The sequence below is a fragment of the Dermacentor silvarum genome, chromosome 9 (assembly GCF_013339745.2).
Source record: "Dermacentor silvarum isolate Dsil-2018 chromosome 9, BIME_Dsil_1.4, whole genome shotgun sequence".
In the NCBI taxonomy this organism is placed as follows: domain Eukaryota; kingdom Metazoa; phylum Arthropoda; class Arachnida; order Ixodida; family Ixodidae; genus Dermacentor; species Dermacentor silvarum.
The window spans coordinates 124,728,695-124,743,082 of record NC_051162.1 but is presented as its reverse complement, the minus strand read 5'-3'; the positions used below and the strand labels follow the sequence as shown (position 1 = coordinate 124,743,082).

The 14,388-nt window shown below is 44.3% G+C and overlaps 1 protein-coding gene across 1 annotated transcript in view; it reads right to left on the bottom strand.

Moving 5' to 3' along the window:
* The window catches only part of LOC119464246 (uncharacterized), a 124,295-nt gene that overhangs the window by 101,363 nt on the left and 8,544 nt on the right, over positions 1–14,388 (bottom strand). The window contains exons 2-4 of the mRNA XM_049655424.1: positions 13,969–14,035; positions 8,695–8,967; positions 4,882–5,157 (exon numbers count right to left, since the gene is read on the bottom strand). Of these exons, the coding sequence (XP_049511381.1) occupies positions 4,882–5,157; positions 8,695–8,967; positions 13,969–14,035 (616 nt within the window). The remainder of the gene's footprint in view (positions 1–4,881; positions 5,158–8,694; positions 8,968–13,968; positions 14,036–14,388) is intronic.

Genomic DNA, 14,388 nt, shown 5'->3' with positions numbered 1-14,388 from the left:
AAGTTCTACTTCGCCAAGCACTGTAATCATTTACAAAAACTGCAACAAAAAAAACAAGGATTAAAAAATTAAGGGGTTTAGGTGCCAAACCCCCGGTGTGATTATAAGAGGCGCCGTAGTGGGGGACTCAGTATAAATTTTCGCCACCTGGGGCTCTTTAACGTGCACATAAATCTAAGTACACGGGTGTTTTCTCATTTCGCCGTCATCGAAATGCAGCCGCCGTCGCCGGGATTTGATGACGCGAACTCGTGCTTAACAGCGCCACACCATAGCCACTAAGCGACCACGGTGGGTCAAATAATAAAAATCGGCAGATGCATGGGTTAAGAAAAAAAAAGAACAAGCCAAAAATTATCCAATATAAAAATCGACAAATACGGAATGTAATATGTTCAAAACGTGGCGATATCAAAAGAGTAAGTACGAAAGATGGTCAGTAAAACGGCACACAACTTGATAAACTCATCAAGACTTTCATAGAAACATGGCAAAGACACTTCTACACATACTGCAAACAGATGACGTTATCGATTCAGTGGCAGACTTAAAACGCACAGGATGAACACGAAGAATGGCTATGACTTGGAAGACGGTTTCAATTCATGTCTGATTTAGTTAAGAAAGAATGTATACAGGCAGTTGTCCATGCATGTGCTGAATAAACTGCTTTATGGACGCATGCTAGAGATGCCCAAGCTGTCGAAATTGACCAGCAGCTCTCCACTACGACCACCCTCATAAACTACACTCTTATCTCTGAATTCTAGAACGTTCCACAACTCAACACTTCCACCTCGATTCGAGAAAGATGATGATAACATTTATTGACATCCCCTTTGAAATAGTGACATAACATAGTGACCTAGCCTGCTTTATTTAATCAGTTTTACTACATTTATTGCCATTTAGCCTTTTTGCCTATTCCATATCGATCATAACTTTCCTATTGAAAACCTCTACATTGTATATTGTACCCTTACCTACGCTTGCAATGACCGCAATTCTATGAGTCTCTTCCCTGCTTTATTTCCACCCATACTGTAAACGTCTCTTGATTATCTCGACTGCTGAGCAGTTAATCTATCCAGATTTTTTGAGTGCCAACGCTTCTGGAAGGTGGACATTCTCTACGTGTCTAGCTGGGCGAATATCTTGGCATTTGATTACTACGTGTGGAGTCGTTTCGGGGCTTCTTTTGCAACGCACCCAGGCCTCCTGCTGTGGCGCATATTTGTTCTTATATGTTTTCGTCCCCAGGAAGCCAGCTGGGACCTCAAAAAGCAAGGCACTGCCCATTGCATTCTCGTGCAGATTTTCCTTTCTAACTATTTCTCCTCATTCTTGTCAATCTCCACGGTCACTTTTGTTTGCATCGTTTTCATTCAACTTGCCTTCTCTGTTTCCATCACTTTCTTTTTTATGACTCCTGGTTGCCTATTTACACTTTCATTTACCCTGTACTTGGTTGCCAATTTTCTTGACCTCTTCCTGCATTCTGTGTTCACGCTTTTAAGACATATCCTCATCAGCCTATATTTATGTCCACTGCAGGACGAAGGCCTCTCCCTGCGATCTCCAATTACCTTCAGTGATGATCCTTCAGTGATGAAGTTAGGAATTTGCAGGCGCAAGTTAGAATCAGCTAACGCAAGATATATTTGTCCACTTCACGGAGCATCGGAGCATTTGTAGACGGAGCATCGCTACCATCGAATTAAGTCCCTGCAGCATGGCCTTCGTTGCCACTGTGGTCTCTGCATTCACCTCGAATATGCCTCACCATTCCAGGCGTAAAGAAGAAGGCACAAATGCCGTCAGCAGCATTGAAGCAGGCAGCATTATTGCTACTACATGAGGTCCACAGTGACCGCTTACATGTTTACACAGATGGGTCGGTCATGCACTCCAGTTCAGCAGCTGCAGTATTTGTCCCAGCAAAATCTACAGTAATAAAATTCCGGACATCGCACTTGACATCGACGACGGCTGTCGAACTTACAGCTGTGTGTGCAGCAATGAAATATATCGGACAGGAACCGCCCCAGAAATTGTCTATCTTCTGCGATTCCAAGGCCGCGCTCCAGAGTTTGCTCTCAGCACTACGCTGAGAGCAAACGCTGTCAACTCTGAGAGCAAACACACGCGACAAGTCGTTCGCGTGTGCCGACGAACGACTTGTCGCGGACACACGCGAAATTTACCATCAGGCAGTTGACAAAGGACATGGCATCGTCTTTCAATGGCTTCCAAGTCACTGTGGTATGTTTGGAAACGAGCAAGCGGACGCAGCCGCTTGATCTTCACATAGCAGTGCCGATTGCGCCGCTATCCCTATGTCCAAAACAGACGCAGCACGAAAGTTCCGTGCGCTTGCTCGCGAGCTTACGTTAGCCCACTGGAATTCAATGGACTTTAAAAATCAGCGCCTCTGTTCCCTGGATCCTAATCTGAAGCTCCGCCTTCCACATGGCTTACCACGACGGGAGGTAAGTCTCATTTGTCGCCTAAGACTTGGAGTAGCTTTTACCAACGCGTACTCCTACATTATCGGAATGGCCACAAGTCCATATTGTGAAACTTGCGGGTGCAAAGAGACGATAGCACGCGTTCTGTGTGATTGTCGTCGTTTTAGTGCTCAAAGGAAAGTCCTCAGAACCACGCTCGACAAGATATACAGCCGTCCCCTTGCGGAAGCCAGAATTCTTGGTCCTTGGTCCCAGCCGACATCGGAACGAACTGCTTTAAAAGCGCTAGTACGCTTTTTAAAAGAAACAGGACTTCGTGAAGAATTATAAATTGTGCGGACTGATGTGTTTTTTTTTTTTTTTTTCTTCTTTTCAATCTTCTCTTGTTTTCTAATCTTTTCATCCCTTACCCCATCCCCCTGTGCAGAGTAGCCAACCGGACACTTAACCTGGTTTACCTCTCTGCCTTTCGCCTCTTATTTTCCTTCCTTCCGGTCCACTTCAGGCGGCCATTTATATTCATCACGATCCGTCACCTTTCCACAAAGCTAATTTTCGTCAGCGCTTTTCTGACTGCAAAGAAGCTCCAACCCATCTCGCCCTGCATTGCCTCATTTGTGGTATTATCGTGGGACCCCAGTACCAATCAGCTCGCCGACCTTTCGTTAACTTCCAACTCTGACAAGATTTCTGATTTAAAGCAGACAATTGCAGTTGCGAACGTTAGCGCTGGCACAAATACACTTTACCAACTTTTTCGCGCCAGCTCATATTTACTGTAGCCCCGAAGTGTTGCATGCTTCATTATTGCTGCATTCCGCATCAATTTTATTTTTAGATTATCTTGATGGAGTCTTGAGTAGGTGTTTGCTTCATTTATGTACACACCCACGTATTTATTTTGCTTGACTATGGGTGTTACTTCCTGTTGAATTGATACATCATTACTGACCTATTCGTTAAAGATAATAATTCCCGATTTCTGTGTGCTAAACTTAAGGATTAGATGCACCGCGACTAATTAACATGTATCAGCCGTCACCTTATGGTCGCCACCACTAACGACATATCTCCAAATGAACTTAGTCTTCCCAGAAACACTCTGTATAATGCCTTGCTAGCATGTCTTGGTTAGATTAGTACTACAATTTTAACTAATTTGTGACACACTTCTAATATTCTGCGTAGATTGTACTGTATGACTTTATTTGATTCTGTTACACCATGCTCAAGTTCCAGATGTCCTTCCTGCAAAAACCCCGCAAGGGTTGGAAAGTATGCAGAGATAAATAAAACCATGATCTACCTGCCAACCCGAAGCGCGCAAGAGTCACTCCGACGGCTATTGACGAGGCAATGTAGTCGGAAATCATTACCAATGAACACTTCCCCCGGTAAAAAGAAATCCTTTTGTGAACAAAAAGCCGGCGAAAGTCAGGATTGCATTTCTTTGTCAAATGCACAAATAAAACTTTCCATCGAATTGCACTTTATGTCGAACTCGGGGGTGCGTTTTTTGAAAGTTCGATATAAACGAACTTGGATGTAATTGCAATGTCAGAAGAAATGAGCAATTGTGCAATACTCACATCTCTTTAAGCGGTACTGAAAATTCACCTAAGCATGATCGCAAGTGGAGCAAAGAGGACAACAGAAACGCTTTTTATTTGGTTTTCTCATACTTTCAACTCTAACGTTTTAAACAACGGATTCTTACCCAACTTGCTTAGACTCATGTCATTCTAAGGGTACATTTGGCCGGATTCTTCCATGCATTGCTCGGATTGCAGTGATTCGGAGCCTGCTCTGGATCGAAACCAGAGAAGGCGTGTCCGAGCGGAACGTGGAGCTACTCGCAATCGGAGCTGGGAGGGGAATCACGTTAACGTGATTGCTCTTCTATTATTAATGAACATGACAAACCAACAGCGTATACCCTGCATTGCAACAGCTAACGCTGTAGCTGCCACGTGACCGAACCTTCACCTGATCTCAGCCGCGCTCCCGCTTTGAACGGGGAGAGCTCCTCCGCACTCTCCGAGTAGGGGTGAGGCGCTCTGAACAAACAAGCCGAATGTGTTCCGAGTGCTCGATTACTACCAACCGAATGTGATGCGCGTGGCAGGAGCGCTGTATATAGAGCGGTCTAAAACAACAAGCCTAAAGTACAGTCAGCCACAAAAGTTTATGGACCACGGGATCTCAGAAAACGTTCAATTCCCGAGCAGCCTGTAGCAGTAGCCAGTAAAACTGTATACGACAATGTTGTTAGCACATTCTAGTCGAGTCCCGAAATGCAAATACCAGGCTGATTTGTAAGGCTGTGGATGTATTCAGCTTTTTCTCAGGTTTGGCGGTCCATAATATCTTGCGGTTGACTGTACCATAAGTCTGATGGTGGAGCATCCCTCACCCAACTGCAGTGTCGAGGCACTCTTCTTCGCAGCAGGACCCTCGCACGTTCGGTTGTTCATAGTGATCGCTGTTTGAGCGTTCACGTCGTAAGCAGTGCTCGGTTCGAGGCCCTTGAGCGTCTGCGTTCGATTCTGTGCCGGAGCCGTGACGTTCACGCATCGTGCCGTCTCGGAGCAGGCGCTGAGCTTGATGTCGTGTTGCCACTCGCTCCGCCATTGCACCCTTAGCTCTGTAGGGCTAGTGGCCGTGACAGTGAGGTCTTCCACTTTGGCGACTGAAAAACGAAAATAAATGTAGCCGCCCACTCAGAGTGAATCCTAAATGCAAGAAGTGTAAACTGCAATGTCTCCAACGCAAAAATAAAGTCACCGTTAAAGCAGTCACAGCGTATACCACTGGATCAACAAGAAAGGACATCAGTGTGGTAACACTGTTTTGCTGAACTCTGCAGCGAAGATAAGCAGGGGCGAAAAACTGACTATTCTAGTAACAGAAAATGGGTCTATCCAAATGGAGCGGTGAATAAACTCAACTCGTACATACGTGCGGGCACACATACTTGGGGTGTATTAAACAGTGTTGCCCAAAATCTTTTTTTTTTATTCTTAGTGCACGAGAATTCTTAGTGTACGAGTCCAAAATGCACGAGAGACTCCTATCGAAATACCGTGATGCACCTGCTTTTCAATCCTACGTTCAATAGGAAATAGTGCCCGCATACTTGCCACCACCGCAGAGAGGAGGGGCGTATATTAAGATGTACATTTGCTGTCATTGTTATAGTCTTACTATAACAATTATCTGCACAAAATGATAGTTTGGAGCCTATATGTGGCAGCGCCTGCTCCTCTTATCGGGCATGAAATTAGTACTCATAATGTTCGTAAAAAACGATTATCGAGAAAAAAGAAATCATGACATCCTTTCCTAAAGTTTGCGTACACAAAATGTAAATGATCGCAAAATATAAACGTTCCTGGGCGGTTGCAAATGAAGGCTCTCGACGGTCACATTCCAAGCACAGCACTCTTGTCATGTTCTTACTTCATATTGCTTCGCGTCCCACTACACCGTAGTAAGAAGGAACAATAAGCAACAACAGCAATAAGCACCATTCAGCAGCAGTAAGTACACTGTCACGCGCCACCTGCATCAAAACTTTAACTTGCAAGGTGTGAGGACGAAGAAAGCTTACATGCTTAAAAAAAACAGACTTTTAAAAAGGGATTAGGAGACTTATTTGCCTGGCCAACCGTACAAAGGACGTCCTAATCAACACTACCTCCCGCTGGTATTTACTGGATAGCATATTTAGAATTAGACCGAAGTTATGGTTAATATTGCCCCGTAGCTGTTCGTCTTTACTGTCGTTTTCTATCTCTCGAAGTGTCTTTTCGCTCCCGAGTGGGGAGGACAGTTGGGGAATCTCAGGCGGGGCACCATCCGCTTTACCTAAGGGTTGTCGGCCGCCTTTGTACTAGCGACAGAAGCCCCGTCTTCTAATCTCCCAAACCGTTTGGTGAACGCTTCCCGACTATTTTGTGCACTTTCTCTTTCTAGACGCCGATAGCTCTTCGCTCTAGTTTCTGAAAAGCCCAATGGCTGTCTCTTTAGTTTTCTGTGTGTGGTTACTGTTCTATGGGTAATAATTCTTTAAGCAGACGGCTGTCACCTATTTTATACTCGTCGAAGCCCGCCCACGATTGGATATGTGTATTTGAATCTGCGTGGCCTGATTGGTTTCGATCAACGACCACTTCTGATTTGTGTTTTGTTTGCTCTCTGGCGGGGTGTTGGGACACTTTGCGAGGTGCCCACGGGAGTTCGCGCCGGCGACACTAAGAGAGGAAGTCGCTGCGAGGGCTGCTCAGATGTCATAGGTATCTAATGTGAAAGTGTCTAAGGGTGTAATTCGGGTAACTAAAGGCCAAATAAACAAAATCAGAAAAATGTCTACGGATCTCCTGTGTGCTCGCCTCATCTCTCCGGCGCGGAACAAGTAGCGACAGCATTGTACGCTACAATATTCTAGCTTAAAAACCTAGAACCTAGCACGGGTTTCATGGTAGGAGTGACAAGTCCTTCTCAGAAAGCCCTTTTTCTATAGATTTTGATGTTGAAGAAACTAGCGAGCATGACGGCGATTCTGATTCCGCGTAACTTACTGCGAAAATGTGATTACTTTATGCATGAGAGGCGCAACAGTTCATACGCAATGTGCAGAAATGCAGAAAGGATGTCAAAATAAAAATTGTATATTTAGAGCTATGCTTAACGACATGAAGTGGCAATCAATGTCATATATAGTAGAATTCATTCCCGAAATGAGCACTATTTTAGAATTTGTGAAAATGGGAAGGGAGCTCACTGTTATATATACGTGTATACAAGACAGGGTGTCGTTCTCCATTTAGAATTTTACTTCTCTCGTCGTAATGCGGAGGCCACGTTTATTGCGCACTCCCGGCGACGATTGCATCCTCGTCTCGTATATTGCTCTTTCTCACTATTTAATTGTCTTTCGGACGACGCCTGCCATATCAAAAAAATTACTTCATCGCTACTACCCGCTTCTCGCATCACCAATTTTAATCCAATAGCATTCTAGAGGAGAGTCACCATACTTCGTTTGTGTTGTCGACACGAAAATGTTGGTGGGCTGATCTCGGAAGCAATACGATCAAAAGATCTGGTAAGGATAGCGATGCAAGATATATCTCCTCCCAAGGGTTGCAACTAGAACCAGACACAAAGAATTACAAAACAATGCACTTGTTTAGTCAAGCGCTTTGAACGTAGAACAGTGGTCGTTGTGCTTTGCCACTTGTGGACTATATAACACTATAGTGCGTAATCGCCATTTTGGTACACATACGTAAATGGGTGATGCATCATAATTAAACAAAATCAGTACGTCATAAGGTTCCAGGAGAAGGCAGGCAGCATCACTACATAGTGTATGGTCTGAAGACTTTTGGTGTAAAAAAGAACTGTAATGAGGACGATAACAAGACTTTTCTTTTTGTGCATATATTCGTAACTACAAAACTTTGTCACAAAGAGCACTGACTTCTAATGCAGCCTATATTTGAGTTGTATTTGTGCGAAGCATTCATTGTGAACTTTAAGCACTTTGAATCTATCTATCTATCTATCTATCTATCTATCTATCTATCTATCTATCTATCTATCTATCTATCTGGCCTACTACGCCGTAGGACTAGCGGTGCCTACGAACTTGAGCCGCTGACTATATGCTGATGTTCGCGTTGTCGGCGTGGTCGCTGCATCGCGGTCCTTCGCGCTCCGTCATCCGACTTTCGCCTCTGATTCTCGCGCACTACCTGAACCGAGCCAGTTCGCGTACGCAAGAACATCCGGGCGTGCCGGCTGTGGGTGGTGGTGATGGCTGTTTGAAGATATTGTTTTATTGTGTTCAAGATTTGATGATTGAATTGGTTTTTTTTCACAGGTTATTTCTCCTAATTAATATTCACCATGTTCTGCGATGTGCTGTTTAATTTTTCTTATTAATTTTTTATCTACTCCTTCGTGTTCCGGACGTGGTTCTGCCTTATAAATGGAGAAATAAATAAACAAATATATATATATATATATATATATATATATATATATATATTAAGATGTTGCAAGCAGCGTCAGTAGATATCGTAATGCATGTCCATGTGTAGATAAGAAGTTTTTGCCAATATTATTAGCTCATCATCAAATGAAAACACGCTGCAATGGTTTCGCATTACAGTGTGGAGGTGTACCCGTGAATTTTTGTGAGGCTGTCTTCGGTACTCACGATCCGGGTAAGAGTTGAAGCTTGCTTGTGCAGGTTCACTGCGGTCCGTCGACAACGTTGTGAAAACAGAAAGCTTATAGCCACTGTTGTGTGCGGCCAACGGGGACCAAAACTGTCGGACATCCGAAGTTAGCGTTTCGTCGGAGCACACATGTTCCTCCGTGTTGCAGAGAGTTACGAGGAAGCCCGAAATATATTGTGGCGACTCATATTTCCACGTGGCATGAACCGTGTTGTTACAGAGCACGTCGATCTTCAAGTCAGTGGGTGGTTCTGAAAAAAAGAAAATAGTTCAAGTTTTACCACAATGTCACAGTATCAGTAACTTCATTCGCTTGTGACAGTGTTCAGTTTAACGAGGGAAGACAGCCGTCTGACACGAGAACGCTGCTGTTTGTTAGGCATGAGATATAGCTTCAGATAACGCGGTGACCAATTCGAAAAGGTTTTTGACAATTAGGAAGAAATCGCGATTGGCTGCTGCTTCTAAGATTTACCGAATCATGATTCTCGACAACAGGAAAAGCTCCTGATTTTTATGCATTGTCGCCTTATTCTGCCTGCTTAGTTAACTGAGCTCTTGGCTGGGTGCTCGGCTCTATGATGTCAAGATCCCCTTAGCATCATTCATGTTCATTTGTGTCCGCAGTACTTTCGGCCTGCAGTCTTATACAGGTATATATTTCCTTTATACAGGATGTCCCAGCTATCACGCAGCGCGATGTAAAAAAAGAGGAGCGGCGTTACGCGAAGCAAACCTAGTGCGTATTGTTTCCAGTACAGTGGAGTAGCCGCCAGTAATTCTTTCGTTGCTGAGAATTAATTAGCTAATTGTAATTAATTATCTAACTCGAGAAGTACTGTCCTAATTATCAAAGTGTTAATGAGAAAATAGTAGAGCAACATGAAAAACTGCCGATACAGCTTTTTGTTGCTCAGTACGTGCTACATAAATGTGTGTTTCCGAGTGTGAAAGAATCCCGCGAATACAGGCAGAATTGCCGCACGACTGGCCGCTGGAGGCACTTTGCCGGTATTCGCGGGCTTCTTTCACGCTCGGAAAAGTACTTTTGATGTAGCACGTACTGAGCAATAGAAATCTGTATTCGGAGTTTTTCATGCTGCTCTACAATTTTCTCATTCACACTTTGACAATTAGGACAGTACTTCTGGAGTTAGATAATTAATTACAATTAGCTAATTAAATCTCAGTAACGAAAAAACTACTGACGGCTACTCCACTGTACTGGAAACAATACGCACTAGGTTTGCTTAGCGTAACGCCGTTCCTCTTTTTTTACATCGTGCTGCGTTATAGCTGGGACACCCTGTATACACAGCTTACTCAAACGATGCAATAAATTTGTTTCTTTATTTTATTATAACATATTGCCAATCCCGTTTTGGATTAGTACAGAAAATTAAAGAATGAGATACAAATGCAGAATACAGAAAAATCGAACGACTCTACTAGTCTGTTTCAGAAGTGGAATTGCATAACTCATATATTCATGGTGAATTCTGCTTAAAAATCAACAAGATACAACAATGTGCATCATTTCACATGATGCCGAAAAGCTCCTTGAAATGCAGGTCAACACTTCCATCAAATTGGAAGCTGTGTACAAGGTGCAACCCTAAGAAGTTGTGGACACTAATTGGTATAGTTGTACATGGCAAGGAATCGTCATAGTGAGTAAGGTCTTTGAGTTCTCACTGTGACACGTGTGAGTGGTGTCTCGTATACGTGCTAAATGTATATTTCTAGTCATTTAATAGTGTTATTTGTTCAAGCAAGGAAATGCAGAGGTATTTCGTTAGTTTATACCGGAAATAAATGTCAACTACAATGAGGTCATACTGGTCATCTCGCGCAATATTTTGGCACATTTGTTCTCTCCTGGTGTTTCGTGTATACCACTCTATCTTTTCCTAGTTGGAACAAATTGGTCGTGAGCTAGATGTCTCACCACTGAGATCTAACTGCTGAGCGATAGTGTAAGGAAAAAAAGAAAAACAAAAAGCGAGCACAGCCGTGCAAATACCAGGAAACAGACTTGCGAATGTGTTCACATTATGGACACAGACAGGTGTATATATGTATATAAAACTTTGTCGTCTATTTTCTGCATCACCTACGTCGTCGGTTCCAGCGTGTTCAACTTTCAAGAAACACCCTATATATATATATATATATATATATATATATAATAGCTCTCCTTTTGCGTATGTCATCTACAGTACGAATATATCATGGCCCGCTAAACAGAGTTGTGCATTAACAAGCCCGCGATATTTCCTTGTAAACAAAACAATATACGTCAAACTAACTCGTAGATTGCTATGAACTCATTGTATAATGTAAGTGATACATGTCTTGACTATACCTAAACATGGCAGTCATGTGTTGCGCGGAAAGTCTAACGTTTTTTATTGCGCATGCAGTGATCTTTGCGCAGCATTTTCTTAGCGCAGCTGCATATGGGTCACTTCTCATGGTTAGGTTATTTTTTGTCTTATTTACATTATATATGCTAGTGTGCTTGGTATTTTTATGCGCTTGCGGTATGTGGGGGGCGTATTATTGAGATAGCAATTATATGAATAGTCAAGGCGCATGCGCTTGCGGTATGTGGGGGGCGTATTATTGAGATAGCAATTATATGAATAGTCAAGGCGCATTTTCGCCGTCACCGTCGCCGTGATGTTCAGTATAAAGTCCAAATGCAATAACACCCTGGCCAGACGCTGTATGCTGTAGGTGCGAGTGAAAGTCTGTAAGGATGAGCCGAATATAGTGGCTTGATCTTGCGCGCGCAAGGGGGGAAGGCGAGGAGCAAGCGCGCTGTCTTCCACCACCCGCCAGGCAACGGGGGGAGGGGAGGAGGGGCGTTATATTCCTGCGGTGGTTGTGTATTGGCGGCGAGGACTTACGGAGTCGCCATCTGTCGGGAGCGCCTCGCTTGCGCAGTATGAAGGAGAACACAGTGCGCTTCTCATAGGTTTGGCTGTCGGCGCCCAACAAAAACACCACGCGGGAGCCCTCCTGGACGTTCCTAAGTACTCTCGAAATGACAGACGGTTTTTACGGTCAAAATAATATTCTTGGGCAAACTGAAATCACAGAATGGTTTACAGACGTCATCTCTTTACCGAATACGTGCAGTGAACTCCCACTGCACGCGATCGCCGCGATGGAGTGCCCCGGACCGGTTTTCTTGCCTGAAAGATAGGCAGTCGCTGAGAGCAGACTATGTGAAATATGCACTTATAGCGGGCTGTCTGTATAACCAAATGGGGCATAACAAAATGAAGCTTCAGTGCAGCGATCACGCGGTTTCGCAGCGACCGACTGTGCTTCTGCATGCATGTCCGTGCACAATGTTTCACTATTGCTGCTCGTGCGTTTTTACACCATGCCGTGAGCTTTAGGCCGCAGAATATGAACATTTGACACTACACTACCAACTATTGTTGCGTGGATGCTATCAGAACTGCTAAAAAATAATTTCGTTATAACTAGGGACTTCGAAACTGACGGCGACATGTGATGTGCCGTCGCGATATTTGCTCTTTTCTTTTCTTCTAAATTCTTCGACGTTTCAATATCATCAATTCCCAAGTTGCATCGCGCTGCATGTTTATCGGTCTTCTCAGCGAGCAATTTCCCACAGCTTCTTTTTCTTAATCCAGTACATTTATTGGTTGGTGCCAGCACAAACATGAAGCTTACGCCGTACGCCTTTTCTTAATATGCTTCTTATCGTTCCATTTCCATCCCAGTGAATTTCCCAGTATCTTGCGTCAATGAGTTCACAGATGACAGCTTCATGACATTAGCGGGGCAGCGCGCGCGCGAGCGCCTCAGCACGCGCTTTCTGCTACTCACTGAACATCGCAGCCCGGACGCCGTAGCAGAAATCTTCCTCGTTGAAGTGCTTGCTGCACGCCCGAGTCGTAACCGATGGCTCTAAGTTTAGCGACCGAAGCTTCACGCAGCTTTTGGTCCTGCGGGTACGTCTGGCACGGCGGCACCGAGCATTAGCCTACCATGTTGGACTCCTTCAAAGGCAGCCGCTACCTGTTATAGTGATTTTAAGTGTTGTCAAGCAGACACCCGAAAGGGGATAACTTTCCCACTTATTCATAACTGCCGCAATGGTGGGACTTCACTTGCTTCGGCGGGTCCGAAGCCTCCGAAGCAGCCGACGTGGCCGCTGTGTCCAAGTTATCCCTCATACCACGTCACGCCGACGGCAGCGCTAGCTTTTCCAGTGGTGGAAATCGCCCCCAATAACACGACTGAACGCGGCCGCGTGGGCCCTATCTTGAAAGCGACCTGCGGTGAGTACAGAGTCTATGCGCCCGAGGACTGACAGCTGCGTGTCAGCTGTGTTCTCGCAACTCAGTTGGCGTTGAAACGAAATGCAGCACAAAGGTCAACTCGCTCGCTGCCGTTGCCACTCTTCCTCACGCTAGTGTTTTGACCGCGAGTTCCCGCGCCAATCGGGTGAGATGTGTTTGTTTGCCTGTGTGAGAGCGACATCATGCTTGTTAATTTAGTTCGTAAGCGAACGTTTACGAGCTCATATGGCTGATAAAACTACTATCCTTACTTCATATAGCTGCCTACTATTTTGTTATATGGAACAGCAAGAAACAATATACACTTTCCGTCGATTGTAATTATTGCTGGAATATCGTTTTACAAGAGGGGCAGACACTTAGCAAGTTTCAATAACTTTCACTGAGCCAGAGCATCCGATACATAAAAAAAAAATGGTTGCAAATTCGTAACATCACGCTGATGCTGCGGCACCGAGTCTCCGGCGCAAAATTAAAAAATGAAGCTTTGAACGTCATGTTCTCTCCTGACATTCAGCTTATATACTGCGAAATCAAGGAAAGTTGAGTTCTTAAAGGGCACTTTATCAACATAACGTAATCCCGCATTGTTCTGTGGGGTGTCCGTTAAATACAGAACTCGAAACAACAATCTAAACATTAAGGGGAAGCTGTCATCCACCCGAATGTGGCACGAAACTACAAAGGAAGCCCATGCGTCGTTCTCAGAACAAAAGCTTCCCGGTTGAGGAAAAATTCATCCTGGTCCGGATTTTCCCCTCAACTGCAAAGCTTTCGTTCTCGTCTAGGTTTCCTTTGTAGCTTCGTGCTAAGTTCGTGTGGATGACAAGTTTTCCTTTTATGTGACACCTCCCTTTAGCGAGATTCTGCGTAACCGACTTGCCAAAATTATAAACAGTTTCGACTTACCAATGTTGATCTTGTCACTAGAGCCTTGTCCCTGATCTGTTCCGTTCTTGTCTTTCCTTTTATTGCGCTGTAAATTTTTATAAAAATACGAGAGAATCTTATTGACACCGTCATCTATTATTATATATGCCCAGCTACTGCGACTATCAAGCAAGCAGCGTTAAGTGTGATCAGTATTTTCATTTGAGGTAACCTGATCGTTGACGTGCTTCATAGGAACAAGCGGGTTCAGCATGGCCATCACGGCCGGCAATTGCTCCGCCTGTGTGTCTCTTACAATGTTACTGCGGTATGTCACGACATGTCCATTAAATCCGTCTCTATGAAGTATCTGTAAAAATTTCGCCTACAATCAAGGCAATTACGACGCAATCCGGGACAAGGTAGACCTTTTTTACTCCACGTTTGACGCAAAAAGCA